Consider the following 24,584-nt stretch of genomic DNA (forward strand, 5'->3'; position numbering starts at 1 on the left):
TTGTCAACAACTCCACGGGTTGCGTCGGGGGGTGATGGCGGTGGTGGAGGGATGCACCGCGTTTCCCTGTGCAACAGGAGGCCTCTGTGCGTACGAGCTGAGCCGCAGGGGTTCTTGCAAACAGATAACAAGCCAGTCGTCGGAGTTGATGATTCCGGACTGGAACAGCTCTGCAGCGAATGTCCTTTGATGAGATTGCTCATACACACACACACACACACTCGCTCTCGCCAACGTCACAAGCAGACAGCGAGCATGGGCGTCCATGGAACAGCCACCGTCGACCAAGCAGCGAAATTAAGGTTCGGCCCAGACTCGCCCGGAAGCCAGCGAATAAGGGGCAGCTTATGTCAGATCTACCAGCCACATTATACCGGGCGTGTTTGCGCCACTTCCATCGAAAATGCACGCTGCCTTGTACATCCTCCGAACAGGATGGATGAGGGCCATGGAAAACCAGCATCTGAAGCCAAACAGCAAAGATGGCAATCATGCATATGCCTTTTGAGGAGCTCCAGCCGAGAGAATGAGTAGTTCCTGGCATTATAGGCTAATTGATCATTTCCAAGGCAGACGAAGCACTGAGGGGGTGAGCGTATGAGAGGATAGATCAAGTCAGGCTCCTCCTTTTTTGGTCCACAGGCCAGGGCGATTTTGTTAGGGGAATCCCCTAAAGGTAACAGAGCGCGGTTCAATCACTGATAGCTTGCTCCTAGTGACTGTAAAGATCATGAGTACGCTGCTTCCCACCATTTTGCCGCGAATCTCTACTGAATATGCCCCCATATGATATCCTCCCTCGTCCTAGTCGCCGAGAGAGCCGTCTGCTTTAACTCCGAGAAGAACGGATCACCACATCCATTACATCAAGGGGTGCCAGAGTCAAGAGGTGCCTGGGGTAAAAAATGTAAAACTGCATTCTCAGGAGAAATTTAACGCGCCAACTGTCTTGACCACCAACTGGGGGTTTGACTGCTGATTACCCCAGAGAATCTAGCATTGTTGTTAAAATAAGTAGCCTGCATAGGGCTTTTTGTGACGTTTGAATAGCTAGCTATGGCTCTTGGTTAAATGCAGAGTATCCTTTGAACAACGTGTTCGGTGGTTGCATATTCGACTTCACGCAGATAAAGCAACTCACACTCTTATCTCCCCTCCCTAGCAAAACACTAGAGGCCCCCTAGTCACATAAATTCCCATGTCCTTCTCTGAATTGTTCGCGGGGTACAAGTCTGTCAACAGTCTACTGAGACACATTCGAGAGAAAGAAGATGACACTCATCACTATTACCACATGTTAATCTATCAAATATTCTGTGGTGAGTGCTGGAAAAATTTCCCTTATGAAAGAAACCAGGGTATAATGTAAGGCTAAAAAGACACCAAGACTACAAATACTTCATAAATCAAACCTCTGTCAAGCCATTGATTCAGCAGAAACGTATAGCTGAGGGAATTTGAAGCTAGCCCAGCTCTCACAAGGGTTGTTTGTCTGTGTAAGGGGGTTCGCGGGTGAATCCTTACAGATTACCATAAATCTACAGAATAGCCAAGAATATCCAGGCATAAATACACCCCGGCGGGGGGGAAACAGAAATCAAGGGGGAGGGGAAGAAGACATGAGAAGGAATACTGAGTTATATATATCTCTGTGCCCATTTACCCTTTCCGCCAAAGATCCTACACCATTCCAGAATACCAGTCAAAATAAAAAGCTAACAAATTTCTCACTTTTGCTCCATCCCACAAAACAGGGGTAGCGCCCAAAAAAAATAGAAGATAAGAGATATTCAAGTGAAATTCCTCCCGTTCCTTCCTAGTGTGCTTCCAGAGATTCATATCAACAATCAAATCCAAAAGTTGAGAAAATACAATTTCAGAGAGAAAAAAGAAAGGGTGGGAGAAAGAAGAAAACCCAGAACCCAAGGAAACACAAGCCCAAGCTTCGCAAGGGAAAAAAAAAAAAAGGAAGAAGAGGAACACACACGCAAAACGTAACAACGACAAAATAATAGCAAACTGGTATCCTTAGGGTGGTAAGAAAAAAACTTCCTAAAATATTCATGAGTATCAATTTGGCGATCGCAGAAAACAATAGGAAAAAGGATGGAAATGGAAAGGGAAACGTATGAGAGGAATTTCGGTATCAAAAGCTCAATTTTGTTAGCGAGACATGACATCGACGAGGGCGGGAGGGAGTAAAGTAGTGGGTATGAATAGAGGAGTGGAACTGCAGGTGCACTTCCAAATAGACCCTTCGTCGTCATACGAAGGATATGTAGGAGTGCTCCGAGTGTAATAAAAAGATATAAGGTAGATAAAAAAAAAAAAAAAAAAAGGCAGAGAAACCACAGACAGTATGCAGTTATCTTGGAGTTTGATTTGCTCAGCAAAAAAAGAGTCTTCAGAACATTGCGGATCTTCCTTTTGTGATCCTTGCAATCCCATTCCCGCTTCGCTCATGCAATTTAACGTAATAGATAAAGATAGCAACAGAAGAAAGAACAAGTAGAAAAGAAAAATAAAAAATGATAATCTTATCGTAAAGCGTATCATTCAACCGTCTGCATCGACATCGTTCTCAAGACCACCTTCTGCCATTGAAATCCTGGATTGCTGGAGGCCAGGCTTCACCTTTTTGGACTGATTACTGTTCATAGCTCCAGCGGCTTTCCGTTTCTGTCCGATAGTGGTGCTGGATGCAACACCTGTGGAGCCAGAAGTGTGGTCTTTGGAAGCGGCGTGGTTCGGGATATTTTCCACGCCAGTTGCGTTAGCAGCTTGCTGCTTCTCCATAGCAGCCACCTCCTCTGCAGTAAGGAACCTTCCCCCGGGGCCGCGAGGCCGTCGCATCGCGTGATTGTGTCGGGATTCGTGCAAGTAAGGTTTTCTTCCTTTCGACGTAAGCCTTAGCTGTTCTTCCAATTTCTGGCGCGCAACGCGTCGCTTCAGGATGCGGTGGAACTGCTTGGCATTAACGTATAATGGCGATTCCTCTGCCGGGCCTGTAACCATTTCTGGTGAGGGCTGACTTTGCTGCACCGGCTGGTGAGCTGGGGGAGGTGGTGGCATCGACGGTTGCCCAGATGGGCGAGACATGGTGTGGTTCATAACCGGCTGCGCGTTTTGGACATGAGGGCTGTTCATCTGTTGACTCATTCTTCGCTGTTGTTGCATAGATGCATTCTGCGGCATGGGTACTTGGTTGGGTAATGAGGACATCTGGCCGGCGACCTGAGGGGGGGATCGCGGGTGGCGCTCTTTATTAGCCTGTGGCATTCTCGGCGATCCACGCGCCGCTTGTCCCATTCCACCCATCGACTCTTGATGTAGAGGGAAAAACTGTCCCGAAGCCGCTGCTGTCGCCATTGCTGCCGCCTGCGTGGGAGAGATTCCGTATGAAGGTGCCATGGCGGCATAAGGTTGAGAAAAGTTCATCTGCTGCTGCACCTGGCCAGTGGCTGGTTGCGGTGCTTGATAATGCGATTGCGACGGCAGAATCGGTGATGCTTGATGGTTCGTGTGGCCGTGATGAATTTGGCTTTGGGGGTTCGTCGGGGATGCGATTTGTCCAACAGGCGTGGCGGTATTTTGGGATGTTTGGTAAGGGCCAGACATATGTGCAGAAGCATGTGGGTGTTGACTATGGGGTTGTGGGTATTGCGTCGAATACTCCATGGTGTGAAGAGTCAAGGACGTGCAGATGGAGGGTTGTCAGGCACGTCACACAGAATCGTTTGTTTGGAGATGAGGTAACGCGCCGCGAGGGGTCTGCCTGGCTGCCAACCGATGAAGCGGCTAGAGGCGCGTCAACCAGGGCGAATGGTCGAATAGTCGAGGGATAATGAAGCAATCTATTTGTTCTCTCCACAAACAATTGCGACAAGGGTAGTTGACAGAACTTCTTTGTGGAGTGGTTTTCCAATCGGCCGGCAGGAATGGGTGGATAAAGGCTTTGTCTTGGTGCCGGAAGACGCCTTGGGGGAGCAATCAGGAGGAGTCTTCGGTTTTGCGATCGCTGATTCGATGTAGATGGCCTGCAGCTCCACGGTCGCATTAGCACTTAATGCACGAATTAAGGATCGGACAGGTCACGCACAAATCCAAATCACCAATAACATGCAATCCGAGCGTTCGATTTTATGGGGTCGCGGGAGAGAGAGCAAGAATCTCAAGACGCGTATGGATGCAGAGCTAGAAACAAACTCGTCCAGGGTCAAAAGGGGAAAAAAATAAGAACTATGATCTCAACGCGATTATGAGTTCTTTTGATATTTTTCTGCCTTCGCGGAAACAGCGCGATGACAGTGCGAATTGGTTGGGCCTTGATGCAGTGACAAGGGTCACAGTCGACGATTCACGCGTTGATGTGTTGTCAGGCTCGGACAATGCTGGGACGATGCGACTTTGCGTCTTTTGTTGGTGCGAAATCTACCGACCACGAGGGCGAAGGCCAAATTACCGGAGATCGCGAAATGAATTCCCAGATTTGTCACGCTTGCGACAAAGTGCCCGATGAAAATTCGCCTAGGCCAAACTGGAAGACTCAGGTCTGAACCCGTGTGTACAATGATCAAGATGGGTGTTCACTGGCAGGGCTAACGGGCCACGTCGTAGGGCAGAAAGCTGAGGCGGTGCCCGAAACTATACAGCAGCGATAACCCGAAGGGTTTGGAGGTTCTTTGCCAAGCACGGTGGGGGGGGGGGGTGAAGTATAAGCTGTACCAGGATGGTGATGTCAGCGCCTGCGATGACAATGTAGAAGTACCGCAGCGGGTAAAACTGGAATGAATAGCACAACAACGAGGGTGGATAAAATGAAGTGAAAATAAGAATAAAAAATAAAAATAAGCCAATGCCAGGGCGTATGAACCGGGGACCGTTCGCGTTGGAAGATGGGGCACGCCAGCCAGTGAAAAGCGGCGAAAAGTGAGAAATTTTATTCCACTGAGCGAGTCAAATCGGCCAAAAAAAAGATAAAATATAAAATAAGAATGTAAAAAAGATGCAAGGCCAAACAAAAATTGAGGGGTAAAAGCAAAAGAAGATTGGAACAAAAGATATGGTGGCCTGTCAACTGGGGTATGTATGCGTTGGCAATGCAAGAGTTTAATGCGTGCAGCACCGCCGGAGGAAATCTGCATGGGAGTTGAACAACACATCCACACACCACTTACCGGGTTTGATGAAGTCACCCAAAACCCACACCCACGAAACGAGCGCCCTGGCTGTCAAGTCGTCAGAGGCCGGCAGAGGGTGATTAGGTAACACCACGAGGATTGCACGTCTTGTTCTTTGCTCTCACTCGATGTTATTTTTGTCGCGCTTTTACACCTCGTTAGAATCATGATTTTTAAATCAAAGAAAATAAAAAAAACAAGGGGCGAAAAAAGAAGAAAAAGAGGGACGAGACGGCGTATCTCGCAGGCCATGGATATACGCGCTTCAAAACACGGGATAGCAATGTTTTTATTTATGTGCGTGAGCCTGCGCGCGCGGGGGAAAAATGCGGTACGGTACGGTATTGGAAGTGAGAAATAACAGTACCTTCACGGGCTTGGCGCCAAACTGATAATCAGTCTGCGAATCGGTATCGTGGGTTATTAATAGAGTCGGACGGTCGCTTGTCGGTGGGACAAGAGGAGGGAAAAACAAAAAAAAAAAAAAAAAAAAAAAAAAAGGAAAAAGAAGAGTCGACAGTGACGAAAAATGGGTGAGAAATTGCACGTGTATCGTAAAGCTCGTAAAATAAAGCTGCTGGGGCAAGGGAAAACCAAGAATTATTTTCCGGTGGATTTCAAAGCTCCCTCGAGCTAGAGCGTTTTGAATACGATTGTATCACTGTGACTCAGTGGAGATCTTTCCTAAATGGCACGTTGCATCGTCAGATCACGCGTTAGGACTCAAGAGAAATGGAACAGCAAGCAAGCAGGGAGAAGAATGGGAATTATTGTCAATAATATGCACGACCAGGAGGCACAGACAGCTCTCGAGCTTCGGGGTGACATGCAGTGCAGGGAGACTGAAGCTCAATGCGAAAAGAGAGGCTGGGAAACGCCAGCATCTGACAGGACCCACTTTGGCCTCCTGCTTCTGCCACTCCCTTGCCATGGCAGGGCTTGCAAAGCTACGGACAAAGCGGGTGTGATCAACGCAGCTAAAGCAAGAATCAACTCCAGAGCCGCCGTCTCTGCGACAGGGAGATGGGGGAGTTTCAAGAAATTATCCGGAGCGACCGGAGGAGGACGAAAGGGGAAGACGCTGATTGGCGAATCGCCCCATATAATTTTCCGAGAGGATACAGTTTAAGGGCAAATCTGTGCGGGGAGAAAGACTCAAGAGAATCGGGTGTCGGCGCAGGTTTTTTTTTATTTTTTTTTTTATTTTTTTCTTGCCCACACACATATCTCTGCTGCAACAACAAAGGTGTTTGGGTCCAAAACGGCCATGGGATAGTGAGGGTGTGGATGCAGGCGCTTGCGGGAAACATGCATATAATTTTCTGGGGAATGCAAAAGGCCAACGCAGTGTGGATTGTTTGCACAAATCAAAGAGGAGGGACAGAAGCGTTGAAAATCAGTTTAAAAAGCTTCTTTTTCCCCGGAGCGTGATGGCTTGTGATATGACTGGTGCCCGGGGTAAATTAAAATAAACGAGGAAACAAAAAGAGGGCACAGATGGAGATGTGAATGGCTGCATACCGAATGGAGAGAGGAGGATCGACCGGGACCGATTAAGCTCCTGCAGCAGTCTGTGCTTCGATCAAATCAGCAGCCAGTCAGACAGCGAATCGGTGTGCGTGATCTGGTAAGCGGCAAAGGACGTTGATTGGGCAGAGCTGCAGTGTATGAGAGCTGGGCGGGATTTTGGGGGTCTTTTTCCCTAACACACGAAAAAAAAAAAAAAAAACATACAAGGGGTGACAAGAGGACTTGGGGGCGCAGGAGCTGGAAGAGCTTATTGCCGTCAAGCCCAATGACGACGGCGCTTCCGGATGAGTCAGCGGGAAAACGGTGGAAATTGCCTCCTTACCTTGGCCGTGGAAGACACGTTATTGGGTGGCGAGGCTGGCGGGTGCCGCGGTTGGGGCTTCCTCTCAGCTCGCGGGCTCCCAACAATGGGCTTTGTCTCAATGGCGGGGAGGGGGGGGAAGAGCGCTTAGCAAAACGACGGATTGACCCGCGAGAGTCGACGTCTGACGGAGGCAGACTCGTTGATAGGACGGAGGAGGCTTGGATGAGAGGAGAAGAAGCTCGGGGCAAGCGACCAAGCAGGTGGTGAGGAATTCCTGGAGGAACAATTGGACGGAGCGAGGGCGAGGGCGAGTGGGCGTATTTTTAAGAACAGCCAGTAGCACGCCGCGAGGGGCGATGGGCGAGCGCGGTCAGGTGACCAGGGCGGCTTGTCGTTGGCTGCGACACCGAAAATTAAAACGCAAAAAAGAGCAGTCCAGATAGGACGTCGGCTGAGGGGGGTGGAAAGGAAATTAAAAACGAGCCAACCAGGGGAAGCGAAGGTCGCACCCTGAGTGGTCTGTGATCCTCAAGAGCCGTTAGGACGCAACTCTGTCTCTCTCTCTCCCTCTGGAGGACGGCAAAGGCGCGGCGAGAAAAAAAATTCACCTCGCAAGATTGGCCAGCGAAGGGGACAAACTGCACTCGCTCCTCAAATTGTCCAGGGAGAACTGGAATATTTTCGAATCAAGGGCGCCGTGATGGAGAATAAGTACTTTTCTCGCAGTGTCGGTGAAGATGACTGGCTAGATTTGGGCCTGTTAGCCTCTCGCTCAGCCGCCCCACCTCAGCACGGCCAATGGCGCATTCGGAACCCCAGTCCATCGCGCCTTTCCCTTCTCGGAACTCGAATACGATCCGTACCCAGCGTGTACGTAATGGTGTCTCCGAACCGTACCCTCGTCTCTGAAAAACAAATTCAGTCCTCCCCAAAAGGCCACCCGCTGTTTCGCCACGGGCCTGGCCTCGATGCCGGCCCAGCGAAGGAGAGGAGGCTCTTGCAGATTGTGCTGTATGCATGGCTACAGAAGACATACCTGCCTCCTCCCGTCCATTCTCTTTCCCAGCGCCTCTGCACCGCAGGATCACTGCAGGTTGCCCGCGTGCCAGTTCTCAGGCCAAACCCGCCAAGGCAGGTTTTCAACATTACCAGCCACCCATGTCATCACACCCGATCTGACCAGTCACAATACCGGATCTGCAGCGGAACGAAGAAGCTTCCGCTAAATTGTCGACTCTCCCTGTATTTCATCGTAATACGACTAGCCATTCATGCTTGATACAGCGAGCTGACAATTGATTTCAGCTGGAGAATCGAGGGATCGATGCGCTTCACAAAAAAGACATTTCGATATTCGCAGATGTCAAGCAAAAAAAACCTCTCTAACGCACCCACCCGTTCCAGAAGAGAAATACATTGGCCGACTTCCTACGGAGTATTAGCACCGACACTAGCCCCAAGGACCACCCTCGCCGGTGCGGCTACGTCGCCAATGGTTACGACCAAGACCAAAAAGCCCCGTCACACCGAGCTCCCCCATCGGACACGAAGCATCGCTTCTTGCCGATGAGCATCTAAATTTGGCTGAGAAATTTTCGCGCTTTGCTTTCTTTTTTCTTTTTTCTTTTTTCTTTTTTTTTTCCCTGGCCTCCAAGCAGGGCGGACATCGGCGGATTATGGTACCCTTGACCTCCCCATCCTTCTCCCTCTTCCCCCATGCAAGGTATCTTACCGGAATCCTTTTAGACCCTAGAAAACAACCACCCTCCAACAGAGTACGGAGAAATATAGAGAAAAGAAAAACTCGACGAACGTCAGCCTGAGTATTTTGAGTAATTTTCCTTTTCCTTTTTTTTTTTTTTTTTTTTTTTTTAATTGATAGCCTTTTTGTTTCTCCCCCCGGGCAAAGCGATCCCTTCCATCATGGAAAGAACCGTTCCAACGGGAGTTTCATCCAAAAGACAGCCTCGCAAAAGCAAGTATAGAAATTCAAGTCCTAGCGTCTCAATCACATCATTGACGTGTTGAGCGACGTCCGGAGTACTCCGTACGGAGTACGGCGTTCATACACACATAACATACATACCACGTTGATACACAAACCAGCTGGACGCTGCCACTCCCCCTCACTGCCATGGGGTTTAATTAATCAGCATGCGAAATGACCGGTTGGGCGGGCACTTATCGTGTTGTTTGAGGAAAGTTGTTATTATCTTCGTCGTGAAAGACATACCATCAATCAGATGTCAAAGATCACTGCTGGAGAGAATCTCATAGCAGGGATATTCTTCTTCTCGAAACTTTAGGAACTCTTGGAGCTTGGTAGAACTGGGGGGAGCACAGCATTTGATGTGCGCATTGTCGTGATTTGCTTTCCCAAATTGGATCCTCCATGAGGAACAGCAGCGGGTTTTGAGTCCCAGAGCCGAGAAATTGGCCCGGTCTAGTTGATGTTGCAACCCTTTACCCTGCAGACCGACAGGCCGAGTACAGATTATCAGGCACCTGCATGCGGAGTTCACAATGATCTAATGTCCTCAATGTCGTGCCAGGAGGATATGAGGAAATCAATGTGGCTGCGATAGTTAGATGTGAGTCCATTAACTTCTCTAAGCAGCTTGGGGACCCAGCATTACTCTATACTCTGTCTAAAGATACTACAAATGTATATTAGACCAGTCTGTGTCAATATGTTCAGTGGTTTCCAAAAAGTCTGGTGTGTTAAGAGGTACTGAGTACAGATGGAGGCATCAGCTGACTTGATAGCTTCACAGCATTAGCTGTTCTGGACTTGCCCACTTCGCCTTAAGAGACTGTCTATTAAGGTGCAGTATGCTTCAAAATATATTTCCCTGGCATGTTATGCTCTTTTCACATTGTTTTCTCTTTGGTTTGTCTCTCTATTGGACAATTGGAAACTTGATTGATAATGCTTGTGGAACCGCCTTGTGTGATTCAGCTGTGAAGCAAAACAGCTCAGCATTTTTCTCCTGCAACCTTGTCTGAGTCCATCGCGTTATTGACTTCAGACAAGTAACTTTTGCCCAGGCTTATCTATTTGGCCAGTGGGCTATGTCCTTCGCTTCCTGAAAATATCCCCTCCTATCCAAATTGTTTCTGCATCGATATCAGGCCTGCCACCGGAGTTGATCTACAAAATCCAATACATGCTCTCTTTCGAATGATAGATTGCACGACTTTGCTTCGACGTAACATGAGGCTGAAAACAGTTCCTGGGCCCAAACCACTTGTTTCCGATGCGCACTACTTTCAGGGCACTGGCAGTATTGGCGAAGGCCCCCTCGACAACGCGGCCTCAAATGTTGTTGATACACAATCAACCCTATCAAGAGGGTATATTCGTACCGGCTTACTCTGTGCTGCTGCCGCATTTGATGCAACGAGGCAAAAGTAAGTAAGTAGACTTGCCTACCTTTTGCGAGTCAGGTCCTGCCATCGCGATGGAGCTTCCCTGAATCCGCTAATTTAATGAAACATTCGCATCACATAGGTCAATCACAATGACCCTTTCATCCCAAGGCTTCATCTACGTGTCGACCCTGAGAATCTCGCGTCATGTGTTGATTCGGCAGATGACTGGATGGCGCACCCCTGGACCAGAGCATCCTCCACACGCCAGACAGGCACTCTTCTCAGCTACGTAGCACGCCCACGTGATGGAAGATGTAACCGGGCAGGCATTCAGTGGTCAACGCAGCTGTTCGACAGATAGCTTCGTTTCGAATCCTATAAATGTGCCACTTGGAAGTATCTGACATTGCGTACCTGGTGACAGCGACATGGTATCCACTTCTGGGGCTCAACTGCCCCCACCAAGAAAGTGGCAATAATGTAAGTTACCTTGCCCCAGTCTTATTTTGAAAAGTGGACGAAAGGAAAAGGTATCTCGGCCTATTGCACGAGTGTGGTTGTGGAAAACGAGGGCAACGTCACCTACCCCCGTAATAGCATGCAACACGAGTATTCTCGGCCAGACGATTGGCGTACTTCCTTCTCATCCAGCATTCGTTTAGCCATTTATTGTGGCTTTTCTGGTTAAATGCCCAAACCAGAGTTGTGCATCGCTGGTCCCACATCGAAGAGCGCATCATCTTGCCAACTCATTGGATGCCCCGGAAATAACTGCCAGCGGGCGACCCTGCAGGGGCCCCGGACCGGTTATTTGCCCCGTCTATCATATTCCACCTCCATGAATTGGAAGCAATGAATCCCTCCGACCCTAACGCTGTGATAAGAATGTCTCTACTCCGTACGGGATACTCTGTATGTGAATACTTTTCGCGTCTTCACATGGACCGAGTCACGTTCTCTGTCTTAAATACTCTGTGGATTCTTTCACCCATCTCTTCCACCAGGCTCACCCACTTCGGCTATCTACTGGTCCTGCTATTCTTTCTCACTCTCTACCAGCAAGGTGTTTGATTATGTGTTGCTAGTCATTTTTCCTCCGTGATCGACGCTGCAACAGGTTATACGGCTATTCAAGTGCTGAAAGCTGTTCGCTCTCAAAGTGCCCTAATCTCTAGATCCATACTGAATGGAATCTCAAAACGATTCAATCCAGTCAGGATTCTAAACCAATTCTGAGGTTTCGGCCGCGGATTTTCGAAGCATGAACCGTCTATCGTTCACTGCGGCCGCGAGGAAAGAAGCAACGTCAAAGTGGCATATCCCCACAGTGTTTAAACAAGCAAGAGGATAGCTCTGTGCGTACCTTTGTCGTGCATCTGGATTATCAAGTTGCTCCCGTGACCCGTACCGGTTCCGGCGAAATGGATCTGCTAAAAGAAAAGCAAGATGCCGAACCCTGGTTCTAGCCCAAGCCATATTTGAGGAGTATGTAGTAGAGATTCAGCTCACATATTTTTGTACATAGGTGCAGCGTCATAGTTTGTTCGTATCAACAACAGAAGCCACCTTGTTCCCATACAAATTATCTATTTAATTTTTGAAATTCTTTGCATTTAACCTTGATTACTCACAAAGCGCACGCCAGCGTACTTTTTTTCCACTCTGTCAATGACTTCATCAGGATCTTACAAACATAAGAGACTTCTTTGAGCCCAATTTCGGGCTTGCCAAACTATGACATTGATGCCTAATCCTAGAAAGTTTCAGCCTTGGCTATTTTTTTGGGGGGGGAGTTTTCACAGCCCTCATAGCTCTGTTCACCGCCATTTGGCTGAGGGGATGGGCAACAGGGCAAATTGAGCATATTGTCATTGAATACTCTGTATAGTGTCTGACATCGTGATAGTGAGGCGAAGGGGGGTATTTCTGCCCAGAACTGTCACGTGGTTGGGGTTGTTCGTCTTCCAAGCAGGCGAACATAATAGTTAGTGCATCTTAAGAGGGGAGAGAGTCCAGTTAGTTCGCACCAAGTCTCGTGTGAAGAAGTTGGAGCCTGCAATATGACAGTCAATCTGATATATTACATACATGCATACTCCGTACATACTGGGTGGTTAGTTACGTGGTATGAGGACCCCTTGAGAAAGCTTGTCCAGCAGATTGTGTGATTCTTCGCACGTGCCTCTTTACCTCTTTGCTGCGGCCACACGGCCCCGCAGAGACATTGGAAAGAGGAATTTATTTCCGACCGCATGGGATTCTCTTTGTTTTTCTTTTTCTTTCCTGGATTTTTTTCATATTTTGATCACCTGGGGCCAGCTCAACATTGTCATGGATGAGTCGGGAGAAGCGGCAAAAAGCAATATGAGGCGCACGGATGTCTAGGACATATGTCATTGATTTCCAGCAGGCATCGCATATATCTCATGGGCTAGATGCGAATCGACTGGGCCATAGAACCGGAAATAACAAAGCAGAAAAGATCATCTTGTTTTATTTTTGCGCTTGATGTCTTCAGCTTGCTTCCTATGTCTCCTGCAAGACAACAAAGACAGGCAATAACATTCACAGGCAATGGATGCCGGAAGATATCTCCGCCTCCGCAGCAAACATGTTCATCTGATATAGATCACAAACCTTGCTTCCCGCCGCTTTTTTGATTGCTTCTGCATCCCGCTAGACACGGGCAAGCATGAGATTGGTGATTTTGAAACAATTAAGTGGCGTTTCCAAAGACAAGTAGCTGTGCTGTGACGAGCAATGCTCTCTGGGTAAATGGCAGCCAACCTTTCCAGAATCTCCTCTGTTCGCGGTTCAATCTCCAGAGGCATCATGCGGCGCGCAGTCTCAACCAAAATTCAGAATGTGAGTATGGGGTGAACGGCCCCAGGTCAGATGTGAGGACGCCGAGCCAGTGCACTTAAACAAAAAGCTACCATATCCATACAAGGAAGCTATCCGGTAACGCTTTATGGACCTCCCCACCTCTGGATGCATCCCGTGGCCTTGATCTGAACCGGTGTCGTTTCTTGGCTTGGCGTGGTTTTGTGGCTTTTAGACCACAGTCCAGCAAACTTGCGAAATGGTGGTTCAACAGAGCTCACTAAATAGAATCCAAGGCACTCGTTCCCACGCAATGTACTTCGTAACCACCCGCTTTTACTTTACTCTGCGGATATGTATATGCTACGAAGCACTCTGGGAGTCTGTCCTCCGTCTCTCCGATAAAAGGTCGTCAGCGCAGCCCAAAGCGGTTTAGCCCCAGGAGCATGGGCCCGGCAGCTCTCATTGGCTGGCCCGCGGCTCTCGGTCACATGACCGACCCGCCATGAGGTCTCTTAGCCGCGCCAGGCCACCCGTCTTGTCCTCACGACGACCATCATCACGACGTCGTTGTCGCTGTCAATTGTCAAGCTTCCCGAGGAGCTTTGTGCTTTGCTCTTGACCTTGGGAAATTGCTATCTTTCTTCAGGGCTACTTGTAGGTTGCCTAATCCCTTGTCATATCTCCCTTTTCCACCTGCACCTTTTTGCCGCTTCGCCCGTTATCTTTCCCTCGTCCTCCAACTCCATCATCTGGTTCTACCCTCTCCTTCTTCTTCTTTCTGGACTCATATTCCTCGTTGATCAGGGGACGCGACTGCAACCCCCGCAAAACCTATCTATTCTTTCACTGCCTTCGCCTAGTGGTACCTTTTTCTTGCCCAACCCAGGCCGGCCTCAATGCTCTCCAGATCGTTTCGGAAGCGATAGCCTCTTTGTAGCTTAGTTTATCTTTCTTGGATCTTCTACTTCTTTTATCTATTGCTAATGCCCCCTTCCCTTGACCTGCCGCAACTCACGTGCCGCTCTGCTTTTGAAACCCAGTCTAACCCTCAAAATGTCCACCAATAGCTCTACCCCATTGGCTCCCTTCCCGACCGTGGCCTTCGACTCTGAAGTTCCTGTGACATAGCGCTTGCGCCCTTCGCCGGCATCCAATCCTGGATGCTGTGTTAATAATTTTTTCTTGAACTACACGGCCCATCGAGGCAATCACTGACTGAGCGTGGAAACGTGTCCTTTCGTTAGTGTTACTCGCCATGGATCCCTATGACACCTTTGGATCGCCTCCTCCGCCGAGCAAATCCGACACCAGGTGGACGCGCGATGAAGAGAGTTTCACATCGCGATCGGGTGTGGATTCTTATCGCAGGAGATCCCCAGGTATGTCACCCTGCCCGAAAAGCACAAAAACCCAAGAAAGTCTCCACTTCCCCGGTTATGGTTCTTGCGTATTTGAGACCGAGACCAGCTTCTCTAATACGCAGTAGGGGTTTCGCAGGACCGCCGCAGAGTAAGCGGACGCGCAAGATCCCGTTCTCCCATCACTATCGATCGATATCAGCCAGGTGACCGTGTCAACCGTGATGAATACTACAGTGCATCGCGAGATCACGCTGCCCGTGATCGTGAAGAGCGCCGGCGCCATCCCTCGCCAACCGCGGCAAACATCGACAGATATGTCCCTGGACAGGAAACCGGCAGGCCCATCATTCGTACCAACCCTCTTCCAAATCCTCTGACCCTCGAATATCAGGTTGGGTTCAATTGGTTCGCTGAATGGTGGCGAACTGAGCAGATTATAAAAGAAGAGAAAGAACGAGCAAAGCATGGTGGTCGACGTCCCTCCGACCGTGTCAAAGGGGAGCGCGAGGCCAGAGAGGACCGGGAAAAGGAAAGAGGCCTCATTCAGACAGCGTACGACGCATATAAGTCAGATTTTCAAGTCAAGACTGCTCGTTCGTTTGTGCAAAGACATCGAAATGAGGAGTGGTTCAAAGAGCGATATGTCTCTGAGATTCGAGATCCCTTCCGTCAGCGTTTGATGGAGTTTAGGTCCGGAGCATATGATAGATGGTTGCAAGACCTTGATTCGGGGCTTTTCGATGAATTCACACTCGAAGGAATTTACAAAAGCGAGAGTGACGGCGCCGGCGGGATTGTTGAGAAAGAGGAAGGAGAAGCAACCGCAGTGGGTGAAACACTGAGTGTTCTCGACCTCTTACCAACAAGAGGCGGCGACCTTCGGGATGAATCGTTATTACAACCAGCCCTTCTTATTAAAACATTGGCCCCCAATGTCAGTCGTGAAAAGATTGAAGAGTTTTGCAAGGAGAATCTTGGGGAAGGAGACGGTGGGTTTAAATGGCTGAGCTTAAGTGATCCCAATCCTTCGAAAAAGTGTCATCGAATCGGTTGGATAATGCTTCACCCCGCTCCAGAGCCCCATGCCGTGATTGAAAGGGGTGATGGGAGGGATGAAGAGGGCGAAGAAGCTGAAGCAACCACGGCCTCAAACGGGACTACCGAGAACTCCACCGCAGAAAAGGCGTTGGATGCTGTGAACGAAAAGACCATCCAAGACCCTGTTCGTGGAGATTTCGTGTGCCACGTTGGTGTTCATGTTCCGCCAGCAAATCCGAAGAAAAAAGCACTCTGGGATCTTTTCTCTGCTCCGGAGCGTATCGATCGGGATCTTGAATTGGTAAAACGCGTCGTGGCAAAGCTGGATTCTCAGATGGTTTCTGCCGATGGTATTGCCAAAGTTGAGGAGCGCGTTGAAGATCTTCGTGGAAAGGGATGGTTGCAACCACCTGTTACTGGACCTGTGAAGGTAAAGAAATCAAAGTCTTTCGATCTCGACTCAGAAATGATCTTGCTTGAAGACGGAGAGGCAGAAGAGGGAGAAGAACAGGACGAGACAGATGATGATGAGGTTGATAGTGAGGATCTCCTTGTCAAAAAGAAAAAGCTGGATTTAATGGTGGAATACTTGAGACGGGTTCACAACTTCTGTTTCTTCTGCGTGTTCGAGAGCGATTCGGTTCACGAATTGGTTCGCAAATGCCCTGGTGGCCATTTACGTCGGCCTCGGTCTGGATTGAGTACGCACGCTAAAGCTGCAGCCAAAGCAAGCGCTCTTGGTGCGCCTTATCCGTCTAAGAAGAAAGAAGAGGTCGAAGAAGGTGAGGCGGAACCGTCCCCAAGTGAAGAGAAAAAGCCACCACGGTTTTCATCAAAGAGCGAACAACAAATTTATCGCGCCTTCAATTGGGTCAAGACCTTTGAGGAAAAGCTACTTCAAATCCTAGAACCTGAAAATGTGGATCTGAAGAAGCTTGGTGGTAGGCCTGTTGAGGAAGCCCTTGAAGAGGAACTCAACAAATTTGTCAAGCAGGAGGATGAAGCGAAATTCCGTTGCAAGGTTCCCGAGTGTACTAAGCTTTTTAAAGCTCACCATTTCTGGAGGAAGCACGTCGAGAAGAGGCACCCTGAATGGTTTAGTGAGATCCAGAAAGAGGTACGTTCAACCTTTTTTAAGTCCAAGACATTCGATTGTGCTAACTGTCACCCAGCTTACCCTTGTGAATGCATATGTCCTCGATCCTGCACATATTTCTCCGTCACGATCTGATGCTGCTAGCAATGGGCACTTCCCTTTCCCACCGGGCCATGTACCAGCCGGTACTCCACGTGGATTTAATTTTGCAAATATGCCGTTTAATTTCGGTGCAAACGGATCCATGGCTGGCAGCGCCTTTCAAGGAATGCCCTCGTCTTCTACAGGCCTTCCTGGTTTCATGAATGCTGGCAGTTGGGCTAGTGGTGGAATGGCTATGGCTGGTGCTGCTGGAGGAGCCACTTCAGGCCTTCACAACCCTGGTGTAATTCGCCGAGGAGGCCGTCACTATAATAGATCCGGTCCGTATGATCGTCGAGGGGGTCGATTTGGCGGAGCTGGCGGCACCGGTCCCGGAAGTAGTGGTCGACTTAGTCCCGTCCGTGGTATGTTTGGCGCCCCTAACGCCGGAGCTCCTTACGTTCCACCTGGCCATCCAGCTGCATTGGCTGCTATGGGAGGCTTTGGTCCTGGTGGACGATGGGGGGATAGTGCTGGCGGTGGTGCTCAGGCTATGGGGCCACGCGAAGCTGTTCAAGGCCGAAGCCTAAAGAGTTACGAGGATTTGGACGCTGTGGGTGGTCCTGGCGATGGAGAATTGAACTACTAATCCTTGCAAGAAAGACCCAAAAAACCTGTAACTTTAATGACCTGGGGTTATTTTGATTTTCCTGTTTCTGTGTTGTGTCTTTGCTTTATTGCTGTGCGCTCTGTCAAATTGTGAATTATGGGCCTGGCTATCTCTTTGATATATGTTATGGAGGTCAAAATGGGATCTCAAATGGATGAATTTTAACGGTGATGGCTCCTTTAGTTGCATGTGAAATAACCAGTTAATACAAAGGGAAGACATTATCTGAATTCTGATTCAAATGGTACACCTCTTTCGTATTCCATATTTGTTGGCGACGTTAATAAACCACTCCTCGCTCATTCCCGCCCTTCGAACGCAGCCTTCAACTTAGCAATTTCAAGCTTCTTGCTATTCAACATCGTCTGTCTCGCGCGTTCCTGCTTTTCCTTATCCTCGTCGGAAAGCATTTCCATCAAAGCCTTCGGTACAACCTGCCAGGACACGCCGAATTTATCCGCGATCCACCCACATTGAATCTCCTTGCCGCCGTCTTTAAGGAAGTTCTCCCAAAAATAATCAACCTCCGCCTGGTCCTCGCAGGTGATGAACAGCGACACGGCCGGAGAGTGTGTGTAGTGGGGCCCGCCGTTGAGCGCGCTATACTCCTGTCCCGAGAGCATGAATGTCACCAGCGGCTCGGCGATGGATGTGATGCGGGAGACATCTGTGGCATCGCCGGGCTTGGCGTTCGGCCTCTGCGAGAAGAGGGTGGTGTAGTATGTTGCGGCTTCGACGGCTTGGGTGTCAAACCAGAGACAGGGGTGAACTTTCTGGTGGACGATGTGGGACCCTTCTTTTGGAGCCATGGTCGGCTAGTTGCGAGGAATATTTTGACAATTTGGGATTCCCCGGATCTCTTAGGAGTTTGAGCAGATTAAGTGACGAAGATGGAAACCCCGGGCAACAAGATGCTGGTCCGGTGATTGTGGGCTTGGTTTTTAGGAGCTGGGGACAAGGTGCATTGAAACGCTCATGGCTGGGTATTTATATCCTGTACAGCCCATCATGGGAGATGATAGTTGTGGCCATCGCGTCGGGAATGATTTGTCTTCCTTAGGCACCAGCGAGCTTCCTCAAGTTTCCATGCGCTCTGATTTGCCTGCTCACATCCCGATACGAACGGGAGCGCAGATGAAAGGGGCCCTAGTCCAGAAGTAGGCTAGCGTATAGCCTTCCCACGGTCCCGGCGGAGTCAATTCCAACGTCAACCAAACAGCTGCGGTCGGCGCGATCAGTAATCACGCAAATCGCTATTTCGACACCCCTGTTGCGGCTTGCCGCTGGAGTTGTTCACGGGGAGGATCCCTTCATACGGGCTATCAAAAAGATATTTCCGTCGATACTTTTTATGTGTTGCCTACCAATGGTGCCATCTACCGTAACCAGAGTGCCTACGAGGTCCAAAGCGTGACCTGATCGATCCAGCATTGTGTCCAATAACCGAAGTCAAGCGGACACTCGTTGTGGATATGAGGACTTGGATATCTCTAACAAAAGATTCCAAACATACAGACTTGCATCTACAGCCGTCCCTATGGAGATGCCAGGGCTCCAAACATATTTACAGGGCCAAGATATAATTGATATATTAGAACATCACTGGCTCACACGGGTTTAGAATTTAGGCCGTTTTGTCAATTTTGCTTCTATGTCTATTCAATACTGCTAAGCATATCTCTCTTCAGTGTAACAATCTTCAGTTCAGCCTGCGAACCCCAGATGCCCTTTGGATACATTTTGGTATGAACAAGTTTATAGCCCCGCCTCTCCCAATATGGCGCCAGATGTTGCTTTGCTCTGATCCAGAGCGTTAACTTCTGGACTTTGGCGGAAGATGCCGAGGTATGACTTCTACTCTGTGCCCCCGACACTGCGGACTGGTTCTTGCGGGCTTCTTCCAGGCGCTTCATGAGATCTATTTCCAACTGATCGACGCAATATACTGCCAAACCGAGCTTTCTCAATGACGGATCACCCTGTAGAATGGCCACTGCGGCCGGTTCCCACTGAGTAATAGATAGAAGGTCAGCAGGCTCTGAGTCATATCCTGCCGTGGGACGTACATTAGCCGACGTCGTTCTGTGTCTATGATTTTTATTAAATTTAAAAAAAAATAAAAAATAAAAAATAATAGAAAAAAAAAGAAAAAACAAAGGAGGTAAAGAAATGAAAGAAAGAAAGAACCGTAGGGAAGAAGAGCAATTCCCGAGCTAGACGTGGAGAATGAAAACTCTTTAATTTTCGCCGCGACCACTGACCATGTTCTGACTCGATTCTTCCATTGGCGTGTATTACCCCAATTGGATCTACCCCCACAGCCGGGTTGTAATACTTGATCATGGCTGTCGCTACGGGATTGATCTTGTCGACGTCGGTATCTCGAAATATGACGATGCACCGGCCGTGTGTACCCAGAGTTGCAGATACTGCGTCCAAGGTGGGGAAACGGTCATGATTACCTTCGCGAAAAGCATCATTGACCATGATTTGAAGGGACTTAAGACATGGGTGGGCGCGCAATTGGTCGGAATCGAGAAGGGTACCACTGAATCCGGGGAACTGGGCGATTGGTGAGGTAGCCATGCTATATGTGGTTGGATCCTGCGGGGGAGGCCGTCAGAATGCAAATATGAAGACACAAGTAACAAAAAGTAGTTTTTTTTAAAAAAAGGTGTGATTTCCGTAGTCGACTCTAAGCAGCTAACCAACTCTGGATGTTCTCTAAAAGACTTCTCAGATATGCTACTAGATCTTTACATGTCAATTCTGTGTACTCCGTACGGAGTGCGGCGTATTAATAATTGAATGGCCCCCCTCCCCCCAGCACCCTGCACCCAGGCGAGTCACTCACACCACTGTTGAGCTGTGTTGTTGGCAAGTCGGATACATGGTGCGAACATTTCCGCGCTCATTTCCCGAGAAAGCTTGGCTAGAATCCAGGAATACAAAGTTACTGGTGACTGAAGCTTCATAAAACAATATTTAATGCTCAAATTGGCGAAGTTGACAAATTGGCAATGCATGCCATCCACTTAACAACACCACACAAATTAAGATTCTACTCTCAGATAGCATGACATGGTATAGCCCTAATTTATTAATCCGAAATTTACACTCCGTATAAGTCTTTCTTTTATTGAGGATCAAAGTATGATGCCGCTTTTATATAAACTACTTCTATTGCCTTCTAGGGAAGCACAAGTGTGCTTTGACGCCTTATCTTTACTTCCTGTGTTCAATGTCTCGTGATTTGGCCATTTTCTATGAGCAGATTGGAATAATACAAATTCAGATCAATGGTGAGCTACAGTGTTCCAGGAGAGCTCCAAGTTAATTAATTCTTCCAGCCATTTAGCCCAGTGGAAAGCCCACACGCTCCAGAAGTGCAAAGATGGGGGACTTCCTGTCATTTATCGGGGTGGTGGTACGCTCAATCGTGACTCATTAGCGTGGTTAAAAGGCAAAACCTGGTTTCGGAGTGTCAATAGCGTTAACAATATGTGGCATCTTGGAGCAAAATTCTTAGAAACAACAGAGGGCCTTTTGGGATTTAGGGACCACCCTATGGATTGTGGATCTGTTTTGACGGAAGGTCTTATAGTATATAGATCAGATATTCGGGTTGCTTTAAAATTATTTGTAGGCTTTCAAGAAGTCCCCTTGAAACCGCTGAGTGGGATCCGATTTCCCATTTCCGCTATTTGCAAAGCGATTGAGAGTCGATATTTAATGAAACTGCCACTCTCAAGCTTGGTATAAGTAGGTAGAGATGGTATATAGCTCATGCATGACACCAATTCATACCAATGGAACTCCGCACCCCCTTCAGAACACCGACGATCACCGAAATGATGCCAGGCTTCTGCGCTGGTTTCCATCTGCGTCGAAATTTGTAGGATCCAACCACTTCTCGAACGCATTTTTGATTGACGGCCACTCAGAGTCAATGACTGAGAACCATGCACTGTCTCGATTCAACCCTTTGACAATCATATGCTGGCGGAAAATTCCTTCAAATGTAAACCCGAGCCGAATAGCGGCATTCTTTGAGGGAGTGTTAAGATTATTACATTTCCATTCATAGCGCCGGAACCCAAGGTCTTCAAAGACCATTTTCGCTATCAAATAGTAGGCTTCTGTCGCTGCCGTGCTGCGCTGCAGTGTAGGCGAGAGCATGATGCTGCCGATTTCCACGATGCGATTTTTGAGGTCGATGCGCAGCAGGCCCAAGTATCCAACCGCCCGTTGGCTGGCGGGGTCAATGAGCGCTGAGAATACCGAATCCTCGGAGGATATGATGGAATTTATGTAAGTCTCGAGCGAAGCTTTGGACTCAAAAGGCCCAGCCGGCATGTATGTCCAGAGTGAAGCGTTCTCGAGTCCACCGACACACGAGAATAAATCTTCCGCGTGGGCAGCACTCAAGGGTTCAATGATGATGGATCGGCCTGTCAGGCGTATGCGAGGCGGGTGGAGAGCAGGGTTCTGGCTGAGTTGGTCATGACTCGTTCCTTGACCTTGGGCCATTGTCGAGCGAGTTGCTAGAGAATGGCAGGCTGAACAATGGGCGATTCTTTATGAAGTCACCTGCATACGGCTGCTTTGTGACTTGCGAAATCTTAGGCATAATGGATGTGAAATAATTTCAAGGGGAGGTGAACCCCCTCGGGATCATCATTGGCGAGCTGAATGGTTTGGACAGCCGGTCCAGGTCGTTGCCGCCGGAGCTAGTTAACTAAGTTAAAAGGAAATCCTCTCCACAAAACTTCAACCCTGCAGCAAGCTTTGACCACGCTCCCACTTCCTCGACTCAGCTACGGAGAACACAATCAACGATGAATGGACTCGGGCCTGTCTGTCACGAAAGCAGGAAGTGTGCCATCGTACCCAACGAGGACCGTGTCTCAAAATGACGTGTTAGTCTTTCCGCAATGGAGCCCTCGATCGAAGTTCTAGTCCACATTTCCGCTCCAGGCGATGCAGAAGATGATGCCAACCATCGCGCGCTTGCAAACGCTTTCCTGCATTTCGAACCCGCCACCAAGTTCAGGATATATCCCGATGATTCGGATGGAAGTGATCAACTACATATTCTCACTCAAGCTAGTAATAGCGATCAGGAGAATCGTGGTAGATGCGGTTCTACCGATCGTTCAACACCTCCATGGAAGAGGGGGATAGACGCTGGTTATGAACGAGATGATTCTGTCTTCTATGACGATTTTGAAGAGCGACCTTCGTGTGATTTCTACGAGGGTGCAGAGGGTGATACGGAGATTATCCCTTCTCCCACCAAGTTTAACGAGACGGATTCCTTTGAAACTCCGCCAGCGACAGTGCCTGATTCTCAACCACCTTTTTCACCGACATGGGACGTCCTGAAATATGCCCAAAGGGATGGAGATTCTGGCATGGAATCCCCGGCTGGAGAAATAAGCATCTTGGAGCCGATTGCCGCCACGGAAGAGAAGCCCAGCGAAGTTCCTGTCTCGCAAGGCAACGTTGTCGAATTGGGTTCATTTGAGGTACCTTCAGAATCTGCGTTTGGATCTCAATTTTCATTCAGATCTATCGGAGACCCTGAGAGAAGTATCAGCCCCGCCATGAGGTCCATTAAACCAGTGCGGATTCGTGAACCACCATCATCTTCAGAGGTAGCGTCTCCGCCAAAACGAACTTGCCTTCCCGAAACTAAAGATGATATCATTTCACTGTTAGAAGAAACTATTCCATCTAGTGAATTGGAAGAAATACTATTCTCGGACAATCCTGGTTCTTCCAGTTTGCCAGAACTGCCGGCGGAGATTCGTCCACCACCTCCGGAAGCATCTAACAAGGCGAAGTTTACAACACATATCACACCACCCCTACATTTGCTATCCGAAAAAATGGGCCTTTCCCGGTTTAAACCAGCCCATCAAACACGTCGACTGGGCATACTCGAGCGGGGATACTGGTACATGCGAATTCCGGTTGTGCTCAATAACGGAGGGAGCACATCGAGCAGGCCTGCTGAAGGCTCGACGGCGTGTGCCCTAACAAGCAATGAGCGTAGAGATCCTGTCCCCTGGTCAACTGGTTTATTTTTACGGTTCTGGAACTATCTTTCAAAATTTGTGGGCCAGTACGGACGAGCAGGCTGGGGAGTTTGGTGCTTCTGTGACTCTGCTAAAGACCAGCCCATAGTCGACTCCGTACAGCCACTGGACGTGAGGGTCTACTCGTGGGGCGAAACCGCTCCGTATATATATTTGTTACTTTTTTTGGCTAGCCATAGAGGGATCAAGAAGATTCCGAACGTGCAGTGGAGAGACGGCAAAGGGGAAGTGGTTATCCAAATGGACTGATAACCGAGTTGTTTTCATGGCCATGGCCTTCCATTGATCCGCCGGTTATCAGGCCGGGCGATCACCACCTCTTGACTGGCTAGCTGCCTAGAAGTTCGACAGCTGAGACTTGTCTTCGCTCTCTCCAAACCAGCGTCTTCGTGGGGAAATTTAACTTTGCTGTGGTGGATGTCTTCCCCAACTCAAAATCCCCGCAGTTGGCCACACTGCACGGCACGTCAATTTCATCCCCCGCAATTCAGGCACTGGAATGTGCACGTCGATTCTCCAACATCAGTTCTCGACAGCAGTGTCTGTGACATACATATCGAGTAGCGAAGACGCATGTAGAGTACATGCGTCCCTAGATCTCACTACATCATCGCGCGATTCTCGTTCGCGGCATGGGCGAGTGAACAGTGTCCCGATTGGCCACTTTAAACTAAATATGTACCACCCCCCCACACAAGCTACACGAGCGCGCTTATCCAAAAGGGCTGTGAACGGCGGGGGGAGTTCCGCCGGGAAAGGCTGGGAGCCAACCTTGTCTTGCCCCAGGGGGAACAGTCTGGAGAAGAAGCTGAGGTGTGTGTCGAGAATCTTGAGCCCCATGGGTCCGGGTGGAGCGGTAGTCGGTGTCGGTTGGGTCGGCTTGAAGGACAGCACAGTGGAGTAACCTGACTCGGTCGTTGAGATCGATAATGTTCTTGTACCTCCTGAGAAGTGAGGGGGTTAGCGTGGACCGGACAGACGGACGAGATAGAGCTCCGCTCGACGAGACGCCTGGCTACTTCTAG

General features: G+C 49.0%; 9 protein-coding genes across 9 annotated transcripts; 5 read left to right on the forward strand and 4 right to left on the reverse strand.

The window, feature by feature from the left end:
- Positions 1-2,328: 2,328 nt before the first annotated feature.
- Positions 2,329-4,012, reverse strand: CIMG_12689 (CCAAT-binding transcription factor subunit HAPB). Its single transcript, XM_001248613.2, has one exon. The coding sequence runs from the start codon at positions 3,676-3,678 to the stop codon at positions 2,557-2,559; it is 1,122 nt and encodes a 373-aa protein (XP_001248614.2). The 5' UTR covers positions 3,679-4,012; the 3' UTR covers positions 2,329-2,556.
- A 376-nt stretch (positions 4,013-4,388) lies between these two features.
- On the forward strand, positions 4,389-5,268 carry CIMG_10928 (uncharacterized protein; the record flags this gene model as incomplete). The annotated part of the gene is made up of 5 exons (XM_012358947.1): positions 4,389-4,550; positions 4,618-4,776; positions 4,853-4,929; positions 5,006-5,082; positions 5,123-5,268. 5 exons carry the CDS (start codon positions 4,389-4,391, stop codon positions 5,266-5,268), a joined length of 621 nt encoding a protein of 206 aa, XP_012214370.1.
- A 2,446-nt stretch (positions 5,269-7,714) lies between these two features.
- CIMG_12690 (uncharacterized protein) lies at positions 7,715-8,592 on the forward strand (the record flags this gene model as incomplete). The annotated part of the gene is made up of 3 exons (XM_001248610.2): positions 7,715-8,266; positions 8,320-8,376; positions 8,419-8,592. The coding sequence occupies 3 exons, from the start codon at positions 7,715-7,717 to the stop codon at positions 8,590-8,592; spliced, it is 783 nt and encodes a 260-aa protein (XP_001248611.2).
- Positions 8,593-10,228: 1,636 nt separating this feature from the next.
- CIMG_02381 (uncharacterized protein) lies at positions 10,229-10,679 on the forward strand (the record flags this gene model as incomplete). Its single annotated transcript, XM_001248609.1, has 2 exons — positions 10,229-10,425; positions 10,526-10,679. 2 exons carry the CDS (start codon positions 10,229-10,231, stop codon positions 10,677-10,679), a joined length of 351 nt encoding a protein of 116 aa, XP_001248610.1.
- A 3,088-nt stretch (positions 10,680-13,767) lies between these two features.
- Positions 13,768-17,686, forward strand: CIMG_02380 (arsenite resistance protein Ars2). The gene is made up of 4 exons (XM_001248608.2): positions 13,768-13,866; positions 14,280-14,591; positions 14,699-16,728; positions 16,784-17,686. The coding sequence occupies exons 2-4, from the start codon at positions 14,468-14,470 to the stop codon at positions 17,435-17,437; spliced, it is 2,808 nt and encodes a 935-aa protein (XP_001248609.1). The 5' UTR covers positions 13,768-13,866; positions 14,280-14,467; the 3' UTR covers positions 17,438-17,686.
- CIMG_02379 (3-demethylubiquinone-9 3-methyltransferase) lies at positions 17,599-18,539 on the reverse strand. The gene has a single exon (XM_001248607.2). It carries the CDS (start codon positions 18,265-18,267, stop codon positions 17,758-17,760), a length of 510 nt encoding a protein of 169 aa, XP_001248608.1. The 5' UTR covers positions 18,268-18,539; the 3' UTR covers positions 17,599-17,757.
- A 574-nt stretch (positions 18,540-19,113) lies between these two features.
- CIMG_02378 (uncharacterized protein) lies at positions 19,114-20,188 on the reverse strand (the record flags this gene model as incomplete). The annotated part of the gene is made up of 2 exons (XM_001248606.2): positions 19,720-20,188; positions 19,114-19,508 (listed from the first exon to the last, which is right to left on the reverse strand). Exons 1-2 carry the CDS (start codon positions 20,042-20,044, stop codon positions 19,114-19,116), a joined length of 720 nt encoding a protein of 239 aa, XP_001248607.1. The 5' UTR covers positions 20,045-20,188.
- Positions 20,189-20,932: 744 nt separating this feature from the next.
- Positions 20,933-22,163, reverse strand: CIMG_02377 (GNAT family acetyltransferase). Its single transcript, XM_001248605.2, has one exon. It carries the CDS (start codon positions 21,986-21,988, stop codon positions 21,302-21,304), a length of 687 nt encoding a protein of 228 aa, XP_001248606.1. The 5' UTR covers positions 21,989-22,163; the 3' UTR covers positions 20,933-21,301.
- A 121-nt stretch (positions 22,164-22,284) lies between these two features.
- Positions 22,285-24,269, forward strand: CIMG_02376 (uncharacterized protein). Its single transcript, XM_001248604.2, has 2 exons — positions 22,285-23,115; positions 23,183-24,269. The coding sequence occupies exons 1-2, from the start codon at positions 22,393-22,395 to the stop codon at positions 23,498-23,500; spliced, it is 1,041 nt and encodes a 346-aa protein (XP_001248605.2). The 5' UTR covers positions 22,285-22,392; the 3' UTR covers positions 23,501-24,269.
- Positions 24,270-24,584: the final 315 nt, after the last annotated feature.

Source organism: Coccidioides immitis (assembly GCF_000149335.2).
Source record: "Coccidioides immitis RS genomic scaffold supercont3.1, whole genome shotgun sequence".
In the NCBI taxonomy this organism is placed as follows: domain Eukaryota; kingdom Fungi; phylum Ascomycota; class Eurotiomycetes; order Onygenales; family Onygenaceae; genus Coccidioides; species Coccidioides immitis.